At 35.9% G+C, this 17008-nt stretch overlaps 1 protein-coding gene across 1 annotated transcript in view; it reads right to left on the bottom strand.

Moving 5' to 3' along the window:
• The window catches only part of ZFHX4 (zinc finger homeobox 4), a 153956-nt gene that overhangs the window by 54925 nt on the left and 82023 nt on the right, over positions 1–17008 (bottom strand). Inside the window, exons 5-7 of the mRNA XM_010006387.1 lie at positions 12233–12237; positions 9487–9515; positions 5279–5291 (exon numbers count right to left, since the gene is read on the bottom strand). Of these exons, the coding sequence (XP_010004689.1) occupies positions 5279–5291; positions 9487–9515; positions 12233–12237 (47 nt within the window). The remainder of the gene's footprint in view (positions 1–5278; positions 5292–9486; positions 9516–12232; positions 12238–17008) is intronic.

The following is a 17008-nucleotide window of genomic DNA, read 5'->3' as shown; positions in this document are numbered from 1 at the left end:
CCCCCCCCCCCCCCTCTTCCTTTTCTGGAGGAATCTTGCATGTCAAGGACAAAGCTGTAATAGCGTTACAAAGAATGACCCCCACCTCTAAAGTACACTAATCTTTCTTTTCAATGGCAATACATTAAACAAGGAATTTAGTTCCTTGAAGTGATTAAATGAAAGCTGAACATATCTATGTGAATCACTACCCAACACAGGCAGGCATGCATGCTTTTTACAGAGAATGCCACCAAAGATACATCTACACGTTTTAAAGACATTTCCTCAATCCCTGCAGTAAGTGTCCAATTTTGACGGTCCATAAGCAAATCATACGTCAAAGAGTAAAACAAAATGCGTTTCAGAACACAAATTTAGCAACAGTGAAATATGATGCATCACATTCTTTTCGCTTGCCTAGAAAATAGGCTGCTTTAATTACAAAAACTAGTTCCACAATAAACGTTAATGAGGAGCAGTGGTTTATATTTCCCCTACTCAAAATGCTAATCTATGTCAGTGGTCTGATGCTCCCACCTGGGTCAACCTGCTTTACAGTTTTTCTATTTGTCTTGAAGGCTTGGTGAAAATCTTTAATTCAGGTTACTAGGCAACTCTGCAGGTGAGAAAATATAATGTTTGGCCTACTCCATTTTCGAATACACACAGTGGCCTAATGCCTTCCAAATAGACTGTGCAAAGCATGCACTGATAACTCCCTGCTACATTTTCTAAAGGCGAGGTCAGAAGAAAATTAATTGATGCTGAAATAATGACAGGAGGAGAAGAACCACTGAGACTTGGTGTGACTGGCATGTGATGATGTTAGCAAGAATCCCAGCATGTGACTGGACAGTGTGATGAAAAATATACTTTATGTGAAGGAAAAACAAGTTACAAAACTTAATTAGTTTTTGACACTTCTTCATAAGTTATTATCTTTTCATTTGGAACATTGCCTTGGGACATCAATACACAAGAAGAAATGAAACATTCTTACTGTAAAGCTGAAGGAAAAAAGATGACTTTATATTGCTCTTCTCCTTTTGCATGTCTTTTTGAATAAACAAAATATCCACTGCAGCCTAAGGTGTACAAGCCCCTGAAGATGTTTCTGCTGAGAGCATAGAATAGACTTGTTCGATTTAATAATCCTGTTACATCTGATTATGCAGTTTCACTTTTAAAAATAAAGGGGAGGAGGACTGGAATCCAAAATGGTCACACGCACAAAAAAGCTATAGATGAGAAGCAGTTAAATTATAGCACCTACAGCAATAATGCTTCCTGTACAGCAAATGTATTTTTAATTTTTTTCCACTAAGGCTTATACCTTGAAGTAATTCACACTGATTACTAAATAACCCTTGTGAGTTGCTTTGTCTTTTGAATTTTAAAAAATACACTTGCCGTGAGCAATGAATTTCATAAACCACCAGCTCTCATGCTTGATGAATCATTCTTATTTTATGCAGTGCTGTGTGATAGAGAACTGAGATAAAATATTCTATCCACAAGCTATTCAGTACAATTTATCATCAGCGGCTCACTAGTCCAGTGATAATACCTGGCTTGCAGATTGTAATGATCAGATTCTGTTTTTATTTCAAACAGGAGCGATCCGAATACCAGAGTTTTTAATTTACATACATTAGTGAGGTTCAAATGTGGCAATAGCTACAAGCAAATTCACTTGCAAACTGAATGCTCGCCTTGCATAATGGGTTCCCTTTAGCTATTACTCACCAGTGAAGTACCCAGATAAAAATGAAAACAAAGAGGAAATAAGGAAAATCATGATACAAACACCGCACTATGAAGCAGGATAATTACTGAACCACAGTGAAGGTCACGTTTATATCTGTTTTAGTAATGATTTCTTATATTTTCCCTTTGTATTGAAAACATAAATGCCATCTCTTTTCTTCATTATTACAGTACTGCACTGTTTGCATTCTGTAGTTTTCTGAAGTTCTAGCACACAAAAGTATTTCTTGCTGTAAATGGAAATAAATTAAATACTGAAATAGCTGAAAAATACATAAGCAACTTCAAAATCTCTGTAAATTACACCAGCTTGAGCATTTAATGAAAAACAATGGGCTTATAATAAAATACCTCTTATAGCTATATCACTTTTATACTGACCACAGTATTGAGCTTCAATTCCCAGCAGCATCATTACTAGACATTTTCTGCCACCTTTCTAAATCTGAAAAGCTTCCTACATTTAGTGAAGATTAGGTAATGCTACAAGCAATCAATAACAGCTATCAATTCCATACCTTGTTCGGAAGAACAAGTTGATTAAAAGTAAGTAAAAAGGATGGTTGAATATGCTTTAAAACAATCTGACTCTTCTACCTACAGTCTCAAGACAAAAAAATATTCACAGGCCAAAGATGCAGGCCTTAGCAATAGTAAGGTTAAGACTCAAACCAGCAAAACTCAGATTATTCTAAGTCAAGGTTGACACATCTCTTTATCACACAGCAAGTTTAAAAAAAAAAAAAAAAAGAAGACACAGAGGCACAAGTGAAAAGTATCATGTCAGACTCAAGTTTGGTTTCTTGGATTTTTGTTAGTTTGTGTTAAAGCCTTAATGTTCTCTACAGGTAGTTCCTTTCCCTGATTTTTTCTTTGTTTCTACATATTTTTTTCCTCAAACAGTTCTAATTTTTTATTTTAAATTAGAAAAGAATATGCGAAAGTAGCCACCACAAGCTCAGTCACATACATACAAAGACAGAGAAGACTTCATTTATTAATGATCATATATATTCTGCATGTGTGCAGTCTTAGTGTGTATGCACAAATAACAGCCACATAAACCCAGAGACATTTACATAAATACTTTGTCAAGTATTGAGGTCCTTTGCCCATAGCATATGTTAGTGACCTTCCAAACCCCTGAATATGAATCCTGAATTTTGGCAAGTCAACCAACATAAAACAAATTCTAGCCTTACACATAGGGCACAAACGAAAGGAAGTCTTTGGTGACAAAGACTCTCATACAAATTAGTTCACCACATTCTCAGTTTTCTCACTCTACACCCACAGCCCAGGCAGCTTCATATCACTCTGCTAGAGAAACTCATCTGCCTCACTAACAGTGGGGAGAGGCAGTGAAGTGGCCAATAATCTGAAAATGTGTTTAATCTTGATTAAATAAATGACAGAGGGGAAGATGAGATCCCCCTCTTCACCACTCATCCATGACTGCTCAACGTGGCTGCCTTCAATGCCCCTAGGACTGGCTCTGCTCCAGGTGGGAGGGACCCCTCCATCTAGGACGCCTATGTTGCACTAAGGTTCCTCTCTGGCTGCCCTCCCTGACTGGTTCAGTGCAATGGGAAAATGATAGGTAGCAACTCCCAGTCTAATGCAGCTTCCATAATAAAGCTGCCAATCCTTAAGAAGCAGAATTTCTAAATCTGAAAAGCTTCCTACATTTAGTGAAGATTAGGTAATGCTACAAGCAATCAATAACAGCTATCAATTCCATACCTTGTTCGGAAGAACAAGTTGATTAAAAGTAAGTAAAAAGGATGGTTGAATATGCTTTAAAACAATCTGACTCTTCTACCTACAGTCTCAAGACAAAAAAATATTCACAGGCCAAAGATGCAGGCCTTAGCAATAGTAAGGTTAAGACTCAAACCAGCAAAACTCAGATTATTCTAAGTCAAGGTTGACACATCTCTTTATCACACAGCAAGTTTAAAAAAAAAAAAAAAGAAGACACAGAGGCACAAGTGAAAAGTATCATGTCAGACTCAAGTTTGGTTTCTTGGATTTTTGTTAGTTTGTGTTAAAGCCTTAATGTTCTCTACAGGTAGTTCCTTTCCCTGATTTTTTCTTTGTTTCTACATATTTTTTTCCTCAAACAGTTCTAATTTTTTATTTTAAATTAGAAAAGAATATGCGAAAGTAGCCACCACAAGCTCAGTCACATACATACAAAGACAGAGAAGACTTCATTTATTAATGATCATATATATTCTGCATGTGTGCAGTCTTAGTGTGTATGCACAAATAACAGCCACATAAACCCAGAGACATTTACATAAATACTTTGTCAAGTATTGAGGTCCTTTGCCCATAGCATATGTTAGTGACCTTCCAAACCCCTGAATATGAATCCTGAATTTTGGCAAGTCAACCAACATAAAACAAATTCTAGCCTTACACATAGGGCACAAACGAAAGGAAGTCTTTGGTGACAAAGACTCTCATACAAATTAGTTCACCACATTCTCAGTTTTCTCACTCTACACCCACAGCCCAGGCAGCTTCATATCACTCTGCTAGAGAAACTCATCTGCCTCACTAACAGTGGGGAGAGGCAGTGAAGTGGCCAATAATCTGAAAATGTGTTTAATCTTGATTAAATAAATGACAGAGGGGAAGATGAGATCCCCCTCTTCACCACTCATCCATGACTGCTCAACGTGGCTGCCTTCAATGCCCCTAGGACTGGCTCTGCTCCAGGTGGGAGGGACCCCTCCATCTAGGACGCCTATGTTGCACTAAGGTTCCTCTCTGGCTGCCCTCCCTGACTGGTTCAGTGCAATGGGAAAATGATAGGTAGCAACTCCCAGTCTAATGCAGCTTCCATAATAAAGCTGCCAATCCTTAAGAAGCAGAAGTCGCTAAGCAATGGCCCTTTAAAATTTTAAAATTTTAATCTAGCTTATTAATAGAATGACAGACCAGACATTGTTCTTCAGCAAATGGAGGGCAAAAAGCATCAACTAAATTGCTGAAATAGCTTCCAGCAAATGCTGTTCTTGGTTTTCAAGCATAAACTTCTGTAGCCATACAAATCCACAAGAAGTCAGAAGTCTCTTCCTTCGTACAGGCCTCTTCTGTGCTGTAACTTTCTAATGAAATGAAGATTTCTGAATCTGGAATTATTTATGCTCAGAAAGGTAAAGTTCACCTCATAGCTTCTCAGAAAAAAATCAATGTATGTGGGTAATCTAAAAGAGAATAAGGAAATTGCAAGATATGATATGTAGTCAAAGGACTACTCAGAAACACTTTATTGGCTGTATTTCAGCTCATAGACTAAATGAAATAATGCTTGATCACACTGTCATAGGCCAAAGGGTCTGGCCCTAACAGTCTTATGCCATGTTATAGCTTTTTATACAAACCTGTCTAGTCTCTTGCAAACTGTGTTCAGTTTGAGCCCTGTTGTAGAATTTAAATGTATTTTATTGCTTTAGATGCTGTTTGAGCACAAGAAACACTATGCAACACTTTGCAGCTTTGATAATACTGTAATTACCTCTGTGTGATCACTTCAAAAGAGATTTCCTTGGAGATGTAGCAACTTTACAGTATTTCTGAGACTCCAGTCTGGCTCAAAGTCACTATAGTGAAAATAATTCTAACTAGAATTGAAATTACAAAGACCAAGATGTGCAAAAAAGCATATTAGAATGAGAACCAAATTTTCTTTTATTTTCCTTCCATTTTTTATTATGTTTTTTTGTTTGTTTTGCTTTGAGGGAGATGTAAAGCAGGCAGGATTATTTCTTGCCTATAGAAGGACAGAAAGCAAGCCTCAAGCTAGTAGATTAATTGATTACAGTCAAACAGTCTTAAAAAATATAAAGTATACATTATATCTATACCTTGACAAACTGATCATCAGCAGAGTCTTAGCTCGCTGCAAGTTTTAGATCGTCTTGCCAACTCTCTGAAATATATTTACAGTGGAAGTAATTTCTGCTGTGGTAGCAGAATGTGTGCTTGTGTGCTGCAGCATGTGACACTGGCTGATAATAAAGGAATGTGGTGTGAGACCATGCAACTTCTACAGCAATTTAAATTGCATTATTTAATTTTAAACATAAAAATTAAATAAAAATTTAAAAAGAGAGAGAGAGAATGCTCTAGATTAGGAAGTTACCATATTTCAGCATGTAGTTTTCTCAGTGGAATGTTACCAAATAAATAGAAAAATTAAGGAGATTCTGTGGAACTGTATAATGCTGACGTCTGGTGCAATAAGTCCAATTTCTAGTGAAACAGACAAAAAATGCTGCACCAAAAGCATGGTAAAATGTTTCTCATGTAAGAGTGAATTTCTGCTAGGAGATTGGGGAATGGGATGAAGAAGAGTGGGATGAAGGAAGGAGGAGAGAGAAAAAGTGAATTTATTTGATTGTTGACTTGCGTCTGCTCTTCATGAAGTAAGTGATAAAATTTCATTACATTCAATAGCACCAGAGCAGATCAGCAGTATTTTAAATAATCAGATACTTCTGGCCAGCACAAAAAACACTCTACACTTTTATCCTCTATAAAACACTTTTATCCACTATTATCCTCTTTACTTTTCTGAATATCTGACTCCTTCTCTGCCTGTAATTTTCTCCATGACAAATCAACAGAATGAAGCCCTAAAATAACCCTTGCAAGACTGAAGAATTCAACAGTTAACTTTCCTGATGATCCTACATTTAGAGAAGGGAAGAACCTGACAAATAAACCCCACTACCATTGTGTGACCATTACAGTGTCCTGCAAGGCTGGACAAGTTATTAGGTCAGACGTTAACTTCCTAAGTAGAAAAATGATGTGGTCGCCTTTGTCCTGTCTGCAGTAATGGCTGGAGTCAGTACTAATTAAGGCCCTGCGGCAGTGTGGTACGAGAGAGGTCAGAGACTTCTTTCTGACACCTAAACAGTGCTCAGCTCAAAGGGACTGCCCCTAATCTGAAATGATGTGATGTAGAGTTGGCCTTTCAGCTTCACTGTATATTTAAAAGAAAATGACAGTTAATGACAGGGGTGTCAAAAACGAGCAGATGGAGAGGCTAAGGAAAACATAGCTCTATGGTAAAATTTACTTATAGCTCACCACTGTGCTTAAAATAAGAGGTTACTGCAAAAATGTAGAAGGTTTGGATACCTTTCCATCATTTTGCTGAAGCAGAAAAAAAACCTGCCTTGTGCACATAACTAGAAGACAGGCTGTTGACAAAGGAGGCTCATTTTTCTGTCATTATGCAAAAACAGTACGTACATACCCCCACACAACCTACACTGCCTTCAGTTTTCTGTTATCAAAATAAAATATGAAAATAATAATAATAACATTTAATCTCATTCCGTGGATTACTGCTTTCCATTTTATCTTGTTGGGAGTAACCATCACAGTAATTAATCTTCCAGTCATTTTCTTTCTCCCCTTCAGGCATGGAACTTGTGGAAACAAAAGCAATATTCAAAACAGAAGCCAAGATTTATTGTCAGTTAGTCATAATAGACACCTGCACAGATTACTAATTACTACAAAACTATAGGGTCTGCTGGCACAAATCCTTTTCCATTCTCTCTTTTCATCCACCCTTCATGACACACCTGCAAGCCTTTAATTGAGGTTGTATTTATCTCAGGAGTCCTTGTTAGCATTGCATTATAGTGTCACCATTCAAGATGCTATAGTTAAGGTTTGGTCAGCATTTACACTGTTAAGGCTTCACTCCCTCCTTCCTTCCCTCCCCTTCCCTCCTCTCCAACCCCCTTCTCCCAGGCTTTTTAAGAAAGTTTGATCCAGGCTAAAAGTTAGTAGTGAGGTCTCAGTCCAAGTTCGTATGATAGTTTCCATCAAACTAGAAAGATACTTGTTTTGGAATGTTTTAAAGCTACACATAAAAAACAAAAACAACAAAACAAAACAAAACAAAACAAAAATCCCCAAAAGTTTTTTCAGACTTGCATAGCTGAATAATTACTTTGATGCATATTAAAATAATAAGAAATTAGGAAATAATTGGTCCACCATAGGGAATTGTAACATCTGGTATTTCCCTGGAAAGTCAAAAAGGATGAGATTCATAATCACCAAGAAAGAGATATTCAGATAAGTACTGTAATGACTTCCTATAAAATATACTAGTAAACATTCAGAAATTATTATCACATAGAGCAGAGATAATGTAATTTCTGCCCCCAGATGACATATAGTATTTAATATTTTTTGCTTTGGAATTGCAAGCAGCTCCTATCCATATGTTCCAAAGGACTTCTTTGAATCATTCGTATAAAATTGCTCAATAAAATTACCTTTTCTAAACTGACTTTAATAATTAATATACTCAATGATATTGTAGAGCTTCCATTGCATATATAGAAGTTGACATCTAACTATATATGTCTATCTCTAGATGTTTAAAGCCAGAAGGACAAAGTCATTTTAATCCATGACCTTGCCTAAGACAGAAAAAGGAAAACATTAAGAAATAGGGGGAAATGAAGTTAATTCAGGCTGCCTCAGTCCTGTGTCCTGTGGTAGGAGTCAGAGATGGAGTTTAAGAAGCTTTGCTTTCAGTACGGGTTCTCCATGCATTGAGCCCAAGCCTCAGTTCAGCAAAGTGTTTAAAGACTGGACCATGTTAATTCAAGATACTATTTTCCATTTCTTGCTGAAGCTGGCCTGGCACAGCCTGCCTAGAAGTATTTCTGTTACCATCAAGTTCTTTCTCCTTAAGGCCTATTACAGCTTGATTTAGCCCTCAACAGGTTGCTGTTATGAAACAAAACAAAACAAAACAAAAAACCAACCAATCAAAGAAAGAAAACACCCAAAACAAGTCAACTGGCATTAATGTGACTCTGAATTTTGCCAAGTTAATAGAACCTAATTGCAAGATTAATTGTGACCAGTGAGTACATTACCAAGCAGTAATAGTTCAGATTATTGTTGTCTTTTATCATGTTTGGAAGAGATTCATTTAAATCAAACCCTCCTTTATTGCCAGAACAATTTGCCCTATAGGAAGAATCAGCAGCAAGGACACAGAGACTTTTCTTTGTCCTCTCACTTGGGCTAGGTAGCTACTAATTGACCTCGGACTCTATGTGTCATACTGTCCACAAACAATCACTGCACTGATTCACTGACAAATTATTCAAAGAGCTTGATCATACCACTTGAAAATGTCAGCTGAAACCTCTGTAAGGTGAGGCTGACATGACTGCAAACTGAACTCCATTTCTGCCTTCTTTTTTAAAAAGTGTAGCTGTTTCTTCCCTCCCAATGAGTAGGGGTAACCCCAGCAAAGAAGTTTGATCATAAAGATGCAAGCCCTTGTCTGCAAGGCATCTTTGAATGGGACAGTGCCTCACCTGAGTTTCCTGGGATTTATTTAGATGTCGGAATAATTTATGGATCCTACACCCCCCTGTATTTCTCTCTCCGCAGAGCTCCTACTCCAAGGATGAAATATGTCTTGCATATTTTGTGTATTATAAACTGGTATTGTTCCACAGGCCTGACTCAACTTAGGCCCTGCAGCTCTTTTTTGCAACATGAGCCTCGACATATCCTACAAACAGCTGTTCTACTTCAAAACATATTGCTTAGAAACAAAGTTTTAGATAAATCTATTTTAAAAAAACTAGCACCCAACACAAATCCAGCTTAACTACATTTCTGACATTTCACAATTATCTAGACATGTCTATTTTCCTCTGACATCCTCACTCCCAGCAGGTTTTGGAGCCCAAGTCACACTTTCCCTTTTCCTACTGTCCCTCCTGAGACACTCTCCATTATTAAACTCTGTAGGTATTCTTTGTTTTCCTGTGCTCACAGCTTAAGCCTGGTCTGCTGAAAACTGGATGTCTGGAAAACTTGCCAGAAGCTGGGATGCTATGCCAGGGAAGCATGACTATATGCTTGACCTCTTCCTCTGTTCTTTCCCTTAGCATCTGCTACTGGCGGCTGTCAGGTTCCTATTACAAAATCATCTACTAGTGCCAGCACTGTCTCGTAACCAGAAGTATTAGTGGGTAAAGAACAATCTGAGCCCTTCTTTTTTTTTTTTTTTTCTTTCTGCCTGTGTTTAGTCATATCTGTTGACTGAAAATCAACATGAAACCTCACCCCAGTAACCAGATGAACACACAGTTTCCATGAATAATAATGATCTTGAGGGCACCTCGGAATGACTAAATTCCATATTTAATTATGGAATATGAGCTGGAATCCAAATTTTCCTGAGCTGGAATATAAATTTGGGATAAACAATTGTCCGCAATCTACAGCAGATATATCCATTTATTCTGAACTAGGTCAGCCATCTCTGTACTGTGTTCCATTCCTGATGCAGATATGACCCAGAACAGATGGTATTGAAAGGCACTTCACATGTTTCTTCTAAAACTGGATTTCACTTACTTTGCAAATAATGAGGTAAAATTTGGGAGACTGCTAGAAGTTGAGAGTTCCTAGGAGACCCTCTAATTCACTTCTAGAACTGAGGACCATTTAGAAATACATTATTCTTTCATGGATTAAATTCACAACTTCGCCAATTGCCAGAGCAAAACCTACACACCAGTTAAAATCCATTTAAACTGCATTCTGAGGGCTTAAGTGAGACTTAAATGATGCCTAGGTTTTGTGCTAGCCTTCTGCAGGGAGGATGAATCTCACCCTTATGTGAACTAATCAGTTTTGATGTTCTGTCTTCCATTTAAAATCAATGAATTATTAATCTTCATGTGTACAGTAACTTCTTGAAACATATTTTATATGCAAATTCATATTAACATTATAGCAATATCTATAATACAGAGAGAAAGAAATTCTGAGGTACTGTGTAAGGGATCCTAGCCATTACAACCTATCAAGTAAAAAAATCCAATTAAATTAAAAAAAAATAAAATTATGCCCTTTAAATGCATATTTACATAATAGACTGTAATGGCTCAGAAAAAAATCTCTTACAGCATGTAAATAATGCATGTTTTTAGATTTGTCTAAATACATATGCACATGTATTTACATATTAACATGACAGGTTGCAAAGATACTAAATGAACTGGTTTGTATGGTCTTCTGCATTACATGTGTGACTTAAACACTTAGCAGAGAAAAATTTAAATCACAGATACACACCTTATATTCAAGAAAAATCTGATTTCCTACTCTTTCTGAAAAAAATTAGCACTTATGCTGAATTTCAAATCAATATTCTTAAGCTTTCCAACAATTTATTTTAGATATTTTTAATTCAAGATCTTCACAGTACCTACATGTTGACATACTACCACCAATACCACTGATCCACAACAAGAGGAGATGGTAGCACTTACAGGTAAGACATTCAGATTTAAACCCTGACATAAATTTTAAGTGGCAATAGATTTTGTAATTTGAGTTATAAAAGAGGAAGATTGATGATTAATTTGAATGGATATTCTGAAAATGTTGACCTTGCAAAAGCTGTAAGTTTGTGAGAACACATCTACTGCCTGTCACACCACCATCACTTGTGTCTCATCAAAGCTTACACTTCTAATTCAGAAACCTAGAAACACTGTGCATAGAGTTTATTGAATGAGTAGCAACACAGAAGCCACTATAAATTCTTTAGTGAGCAGAAATTGTTTGCATATTAAAGTGCTGACACCACCCCTCTTTCGTTTTGGCAGCTTCAACAAATATTCAGATCCTATGCCATGCAGCAGGCAGCTAGATAGATCAGTAGACACACAGACAGAAGAACCTACTGTGACACAATCTATGGGTTTACACAAGATCCTCTCAAATGAGTAAATGAATACTGGTCTGTGAATAAGTTCTGGTGCATCACTGTAGCTATAGTCTGATAGGAACTCCGTAGCATTCTGTGAAGATAAAACATCCACTCCTCATACTGCTAATCTTTGTATTGGAAAAAAAAATCATAGCAACAGTCAAGTATGCTAACATCCACAATCATCATAAATTATAACTGTCAGTGGTCACAAATCTACCCCATGAAAACATAAGGTAACAATTTAGCCTTATATTACTGCTCTTGGAGAAGATGAATACTCATAGGAAACTTTAGTAGTATGGGGACTATAACATATATTGCATAAATAGAATGTTTTGGGATTCTTTTTTTTTCCCTTTTCCCCCTCCCCCAATTGAATATTTACATATAAAGATTTCTGTGCAGAATTTCCATTGTTGAAATTATACTAGTCTCAATTTAGAGTTACTGAAAGTGTGTATAGTAATTTTAATTCTAAATGGAACACTGGAAGGTGCCAGGAAAGCAATAGCTTTAGTCTACAAATAATAGCATCCAACCACAAGGGAGAAAATGTATCCTCCCTCTCTAAATATATAGTAAAAATAATGCTGAAATTGCAGGCGGTTGCTTATCTTTATGATCTGGACAGCATGCCTCATTTTCATTTTCTCTCACACAAAGACAGACTGAATGCGTAAAGACAGTTTCTTACAGTTTGAAAAGAGGAACAAAAGGAAGCTGTATTATGAATTAATACAAGAAGTCAAAGATTTGTTGATTCAAGCTGCACTAAGAAATATGTAATTTTGGACTCGCTTTTTAGGAAACTGCAATCTCATCAAAATGCCTTTTATATAAAAAGCAATATTTAGGTTTTTGGTTTTGCCAACATGCACAAAGATGAGACATGCTATAGACATTAATTTTTACTTGCTTATCTTACATTGTGTCAACTCATATTCACAATCTCGTATTTCCATAATTGTTCACAGTTTGAAAAAGAAATGGAGAAAGGGAAAAGGAAAATTAATATAAAAGAGACATTTAATTAAGGACCTCATTTGATTATTCACTTTTTAGAAATACTCGATGAGAAATCATCTGTATTATAAAACACATATTGGCCAAGGAAGTGAATAAAAATGATGATGTCAGCACAAAGAATGCATTCAAATGCATAAAAATATTTGGCTGGGTGTGTAAGGACTCAGAACTGAAATTCCAAACTCTTGTGTGTATTATGAACCTTACTTAGGTTTAGATGTTTAGCCATTTCTTGGTTTGGGTTTTGTTGGGTTTTTTTTCCTCCTATTATTAGTGATCATATGGAAGATTAAAAAAAAACAACAAAACAAAACAAAAAAAGGCCATAGACTTTAAATCTGTAAGTAAAACTACTGTATTCCTTCTGTACATTCTAACTGCCCTCCAAATAATTACAGAGTGGAGACTTCGCTGTCATTCATGTGCATCTATTCCATTGTGTGAAGAGAAAGGAAAATGGTTGCCCATACATTAGTACATCACCCATGGCTAGTGCAATGACAAGATAGATTAGGATGTATATTAAATCTCACACATGACTGCCTTTCTGTATCAAGGTAAAAAATCCTTGCTCTTACATACATTAGGGACCAGTGTTGGACTGACATCTACATTAATATTGACAGCATATCAACATTTTTCACCATAACTGAGTCAATAACTAGTCTAAACCTGGTAAAACTTAGATAACAGAAATGAAGAAAATATTTTAAAAGCAGCATTAGATTCTTGTATCTGAGAAAAGAAAATTAACCCCCAAATACTACATTGCTTTTCTGAATTATCAATCCTAGAGCAATACATCAACCAATGTATACAGCTGTGACTTGGTAATCCAATCTCATTTGTCAAACAAGAATTCTAGCAGATAAGGAATGCTTCTAGGAAAAGAAAACCCTGAACAGACAATAACATAAATATTATATACATAGGGGGCTGATTATAAAAAGCTGGATTAACATCATTGTATTACCTCACCTCCTAAACATTACTTTCACAGACATGATGAAATTGTCAGGCAGTAATCCCACTTTCACAATAACTGCTTGTGACAAATGCACACAAAACCTTTACAAATTCACAGCTATTTTCCCATTTTGCTAAGGAGTTAAAATGTTTATTTGCATTTTCCATGTTAAGAAGGATCTTTAAATAAAAAAATGCTACACAGGTAAGTTTAGGAAACAGATTTCATTATTTACCTTTGCTGTAAAATCCTCAGTAAATAAGCAATCACTTCTCATTCCAAGCCAATGTCTTGGTTTCATTAATAATTAAATATTGTTTTCCAATGATATCCAGCTATTTTATACTGTGGTCTTTGAAACATATTATCTTCCAAATGAAGCTGAAACATACTATTAATGCTTTTAAGCTGCCCACACATTTTATGAACTTGCACTGAATCTTCCAAATCCATTGTGCTCACAGTGTTAGTGAAAGGAAAAAAATGCTAGAAAATCAATACACAAAAACTTTTGGAAACAGTGCCCGTTAGAATCAGTCATTGGTCCAAAACTGATATGTGTTTATCATTTCAGTCTTAGAAATCAGGTTGCTACTGTTGGAAGCATCACAGGGCGTTATTACCCGGCAGAAACAAAAGCATGAAGCAGCCACACAAAGTTTCTAGATTTTAAACACACCAAGAAGCAACATTTCAAGGGTCATTCATCTCAGAAATCAGAGAAGCTTTTGTTTAACCATCCTCCTCACTAAAGGCTACCTTTCCCTCTGTTTTAGTGTACTGTGGAAGATGATGAGGGTTAAAGTGATGTTCTTGGCAATGTTTATCTCCAAACGATCCCATCTTTCATTTATGCAAGTCCTTGAGAATGGTGATGAAATAGGCCATGAAAAACCTAGGCTTATAGACATGAGCTCTTCCATCAGGCAATACTAAGGGTAAACAATGGGCAGGAAGAAGATGCCTCTCTCTACTGTTCTGCTAATGCTCTTCCAGGCTCTTCTAGCTAAACATATAAAAGAAAAAGATGCAGAGAAATGCCTGGCACAGAATTGGAACTAGCACTCTAGTGCTTGAGATGTTGACAGCATTCAAGCTGATTAATTAATATCAGTAAAGCCCAGTGAAAAAGGTTAAAAGAGCACTTTAACATGCAGTGATATTATCATGATCATTAGGATGGCATATTTCTGTCTTTGCTAATGTATCTTCTTTTATCAGCACAATAAACTGATGAAGGAGAGCAATTTTTCAATTACATTTCATAAACAGATGGCAGAATTTAACAAATTAATGTTTAGAATAATAGTACAGTTATGTGGCTTTTATTTTTATAGTTTTTGCTCTGAAGCTTTTGATACCAAATCCAAATAATGCCAATCTCCTTAGTTAGAGCAGTTTCATATTCCTAGGTTGCTGTATAATGATCTCTGATCTGATTGTTGCAATGTGAAGAGATATGGGTGACTGTAGGTAGAAAGCTTAATTTATTAAATAATAGACATAGACATTTTAATGAAAGCTTAACCTCCCTAACAATTATCCTTTTGAGCTAAAACATGCTGTTTCAGGGAAGAAATAATACTTAAGTTCTATTGCAGAACACAACTTTTGTTCCTAAATTTTATTCCTAACAAAGGCTAAATGATGCCCCATTTATACCATTTTCAATCAACAGAGTCCACATGTGGCCACATCCTAGGATTGCCAGACACAGTGTACTTTTTAGAAAGCTAAACCTCATAAATCTCCAGAAATTCCTCACATCTATTATGTTTACCTTCTGCTGCTGATGAGCCTGTTGGGCTCTGTACAGAGGAAATTACAAGCGCTCCAGAAGATTTGGCAAGAAGATGCTAGAAGAAACAATGGGTAAAAAAAAAAAATATATATATTCTAAACTGAAACATCACATCCAGCTTTGGCTACCATCTACATACTTGAGATTGCAGCTAGTAAATTGGAAATTCCATTGAAATGGAATAAATTGTTTTCAAGAATCCCTATCTGATTATTGTTAGTTATGTCTGAAATTAAATGTGTTAAGCTACACTCAGTGTAAATTATGGAACTCAGCTGAAGTCTAACATTCATACTGAAATGCAGAGTGCTTATATACTTTTCCAATTAAGAAAAAAAGGCAGTTGTATCCAAGAGCTTTTTTTGCGTATCATCTTCTTACTCATTTCTATTAATCTATATTACAAAATATCTTCCTTTACTTAATAGATGTTTGGAGGCTGTTGTAACAGCTGCTAATGAGTAAGGAAATGCCAGCAGAAATATTTTATGGTCGCACATTTAAATACCACTGGAAATTTGTTTATACTTAATACCAACTGAAATGCTTATATTCTGGGCTTATTTTGCACAGTGATCAAAAAATTAGTAGTTCAGAAATCTCCCTGCTTAATCCATGACACGACCAAGGTCCAAGCAAAATTGAATTAATGATGGAAATAAAATAAAGTTGCAAATTCTAAAATTTGTTTGCTAAATAAAATAATTTGTGTTGCATATTCACACACACATCCTTGCACAACTACAATCAACTCTGAAATAAATACTTGGAGTTTATAAATTCCACTTAAAAGGATGTAAATCTATCCTGAAATTAGTAGCACAGATATTGCTTTGATGTGCTGTCTTACAGAACTAGAAATGGCTGCTCCCATCTCTACCAAAAGGGGTAAAAGTCACAGCAAGTCTTTCTAACAAAGGAGAATTGAAGAAGTATGTTGGATTATATATGAACTGTATGACTGTACACCCTCCAAAAGCAAATATAAGAGAGAACTATCAGGTTTTGGAAACTAAACAAAAGTCTGCTCTTAATCCGGTGTCTAAACCAGCTTCATAACCTTAGAGTATTCCTGCTTTTAAATCACCCAGGACAAGTCTGTGGTACAGAAATACACAGTAAACTGATAACTTGTGAGAATGAAAAACAAAAATATTTACCAAATTAATATATGAGTAACATCCAACATTGTTGAAATTAAAGTCCAAGGCTTGAATACAGTTAGAACAAAGAATATGGTCTTGGTCCCAACGATCTCACAAGATGCTACTGCCAATTGTTATAAATAAACCACTCTGTCTTGATTTTTGCCATTTCTAAAACTAGCTACTGCCCAGTATTAATTATACACACTAAACAATACACCAAATTTTAATAACATTCACTCTTATCTCAGTGAAAATCACTACAGTGCCTTTCTAACTTTTAGTCCCAAATACTTTTGGAATTGTTTGGCATTTTGCCAGGATGGAGCTTGAGAAGGCTAGATAAGAGCCAACAGTTAAAAAGAGAGTTTTTTATTTTCCATTCTAATGAATAAAAACTGCTAAACTAAGGAGCGTCAGCAAGGGACTTATAAAAGATATGGCATAGGTTATTAAAACACTATCCTTATTACAAGAATTTTTCCTCACTGATATCATTTGGCTTATTGAATGAGTTAACC

This window comes from Chaetura pelagica, unplaced genomic scaffold (assembly GCF_000747805.2).
Source record: "Chaetura pelagica isolate M959 unplaced genomic scaffold, ChaPel_1.0 scaffold76, whole genome shotgun sequence".
In the NCBI taxonomy this organism is placed as follows: Eukaryota; Metazoa; Chordata; class Aves; order Apodiformes; family Apodidae; genus Chaetura; species Chaetura pelagica.
The sequence above is the reverse complement of the archived record's forward strand: the minus strand, read 5'-3'. Positions and strand labels throughout refer to the sequence as shown.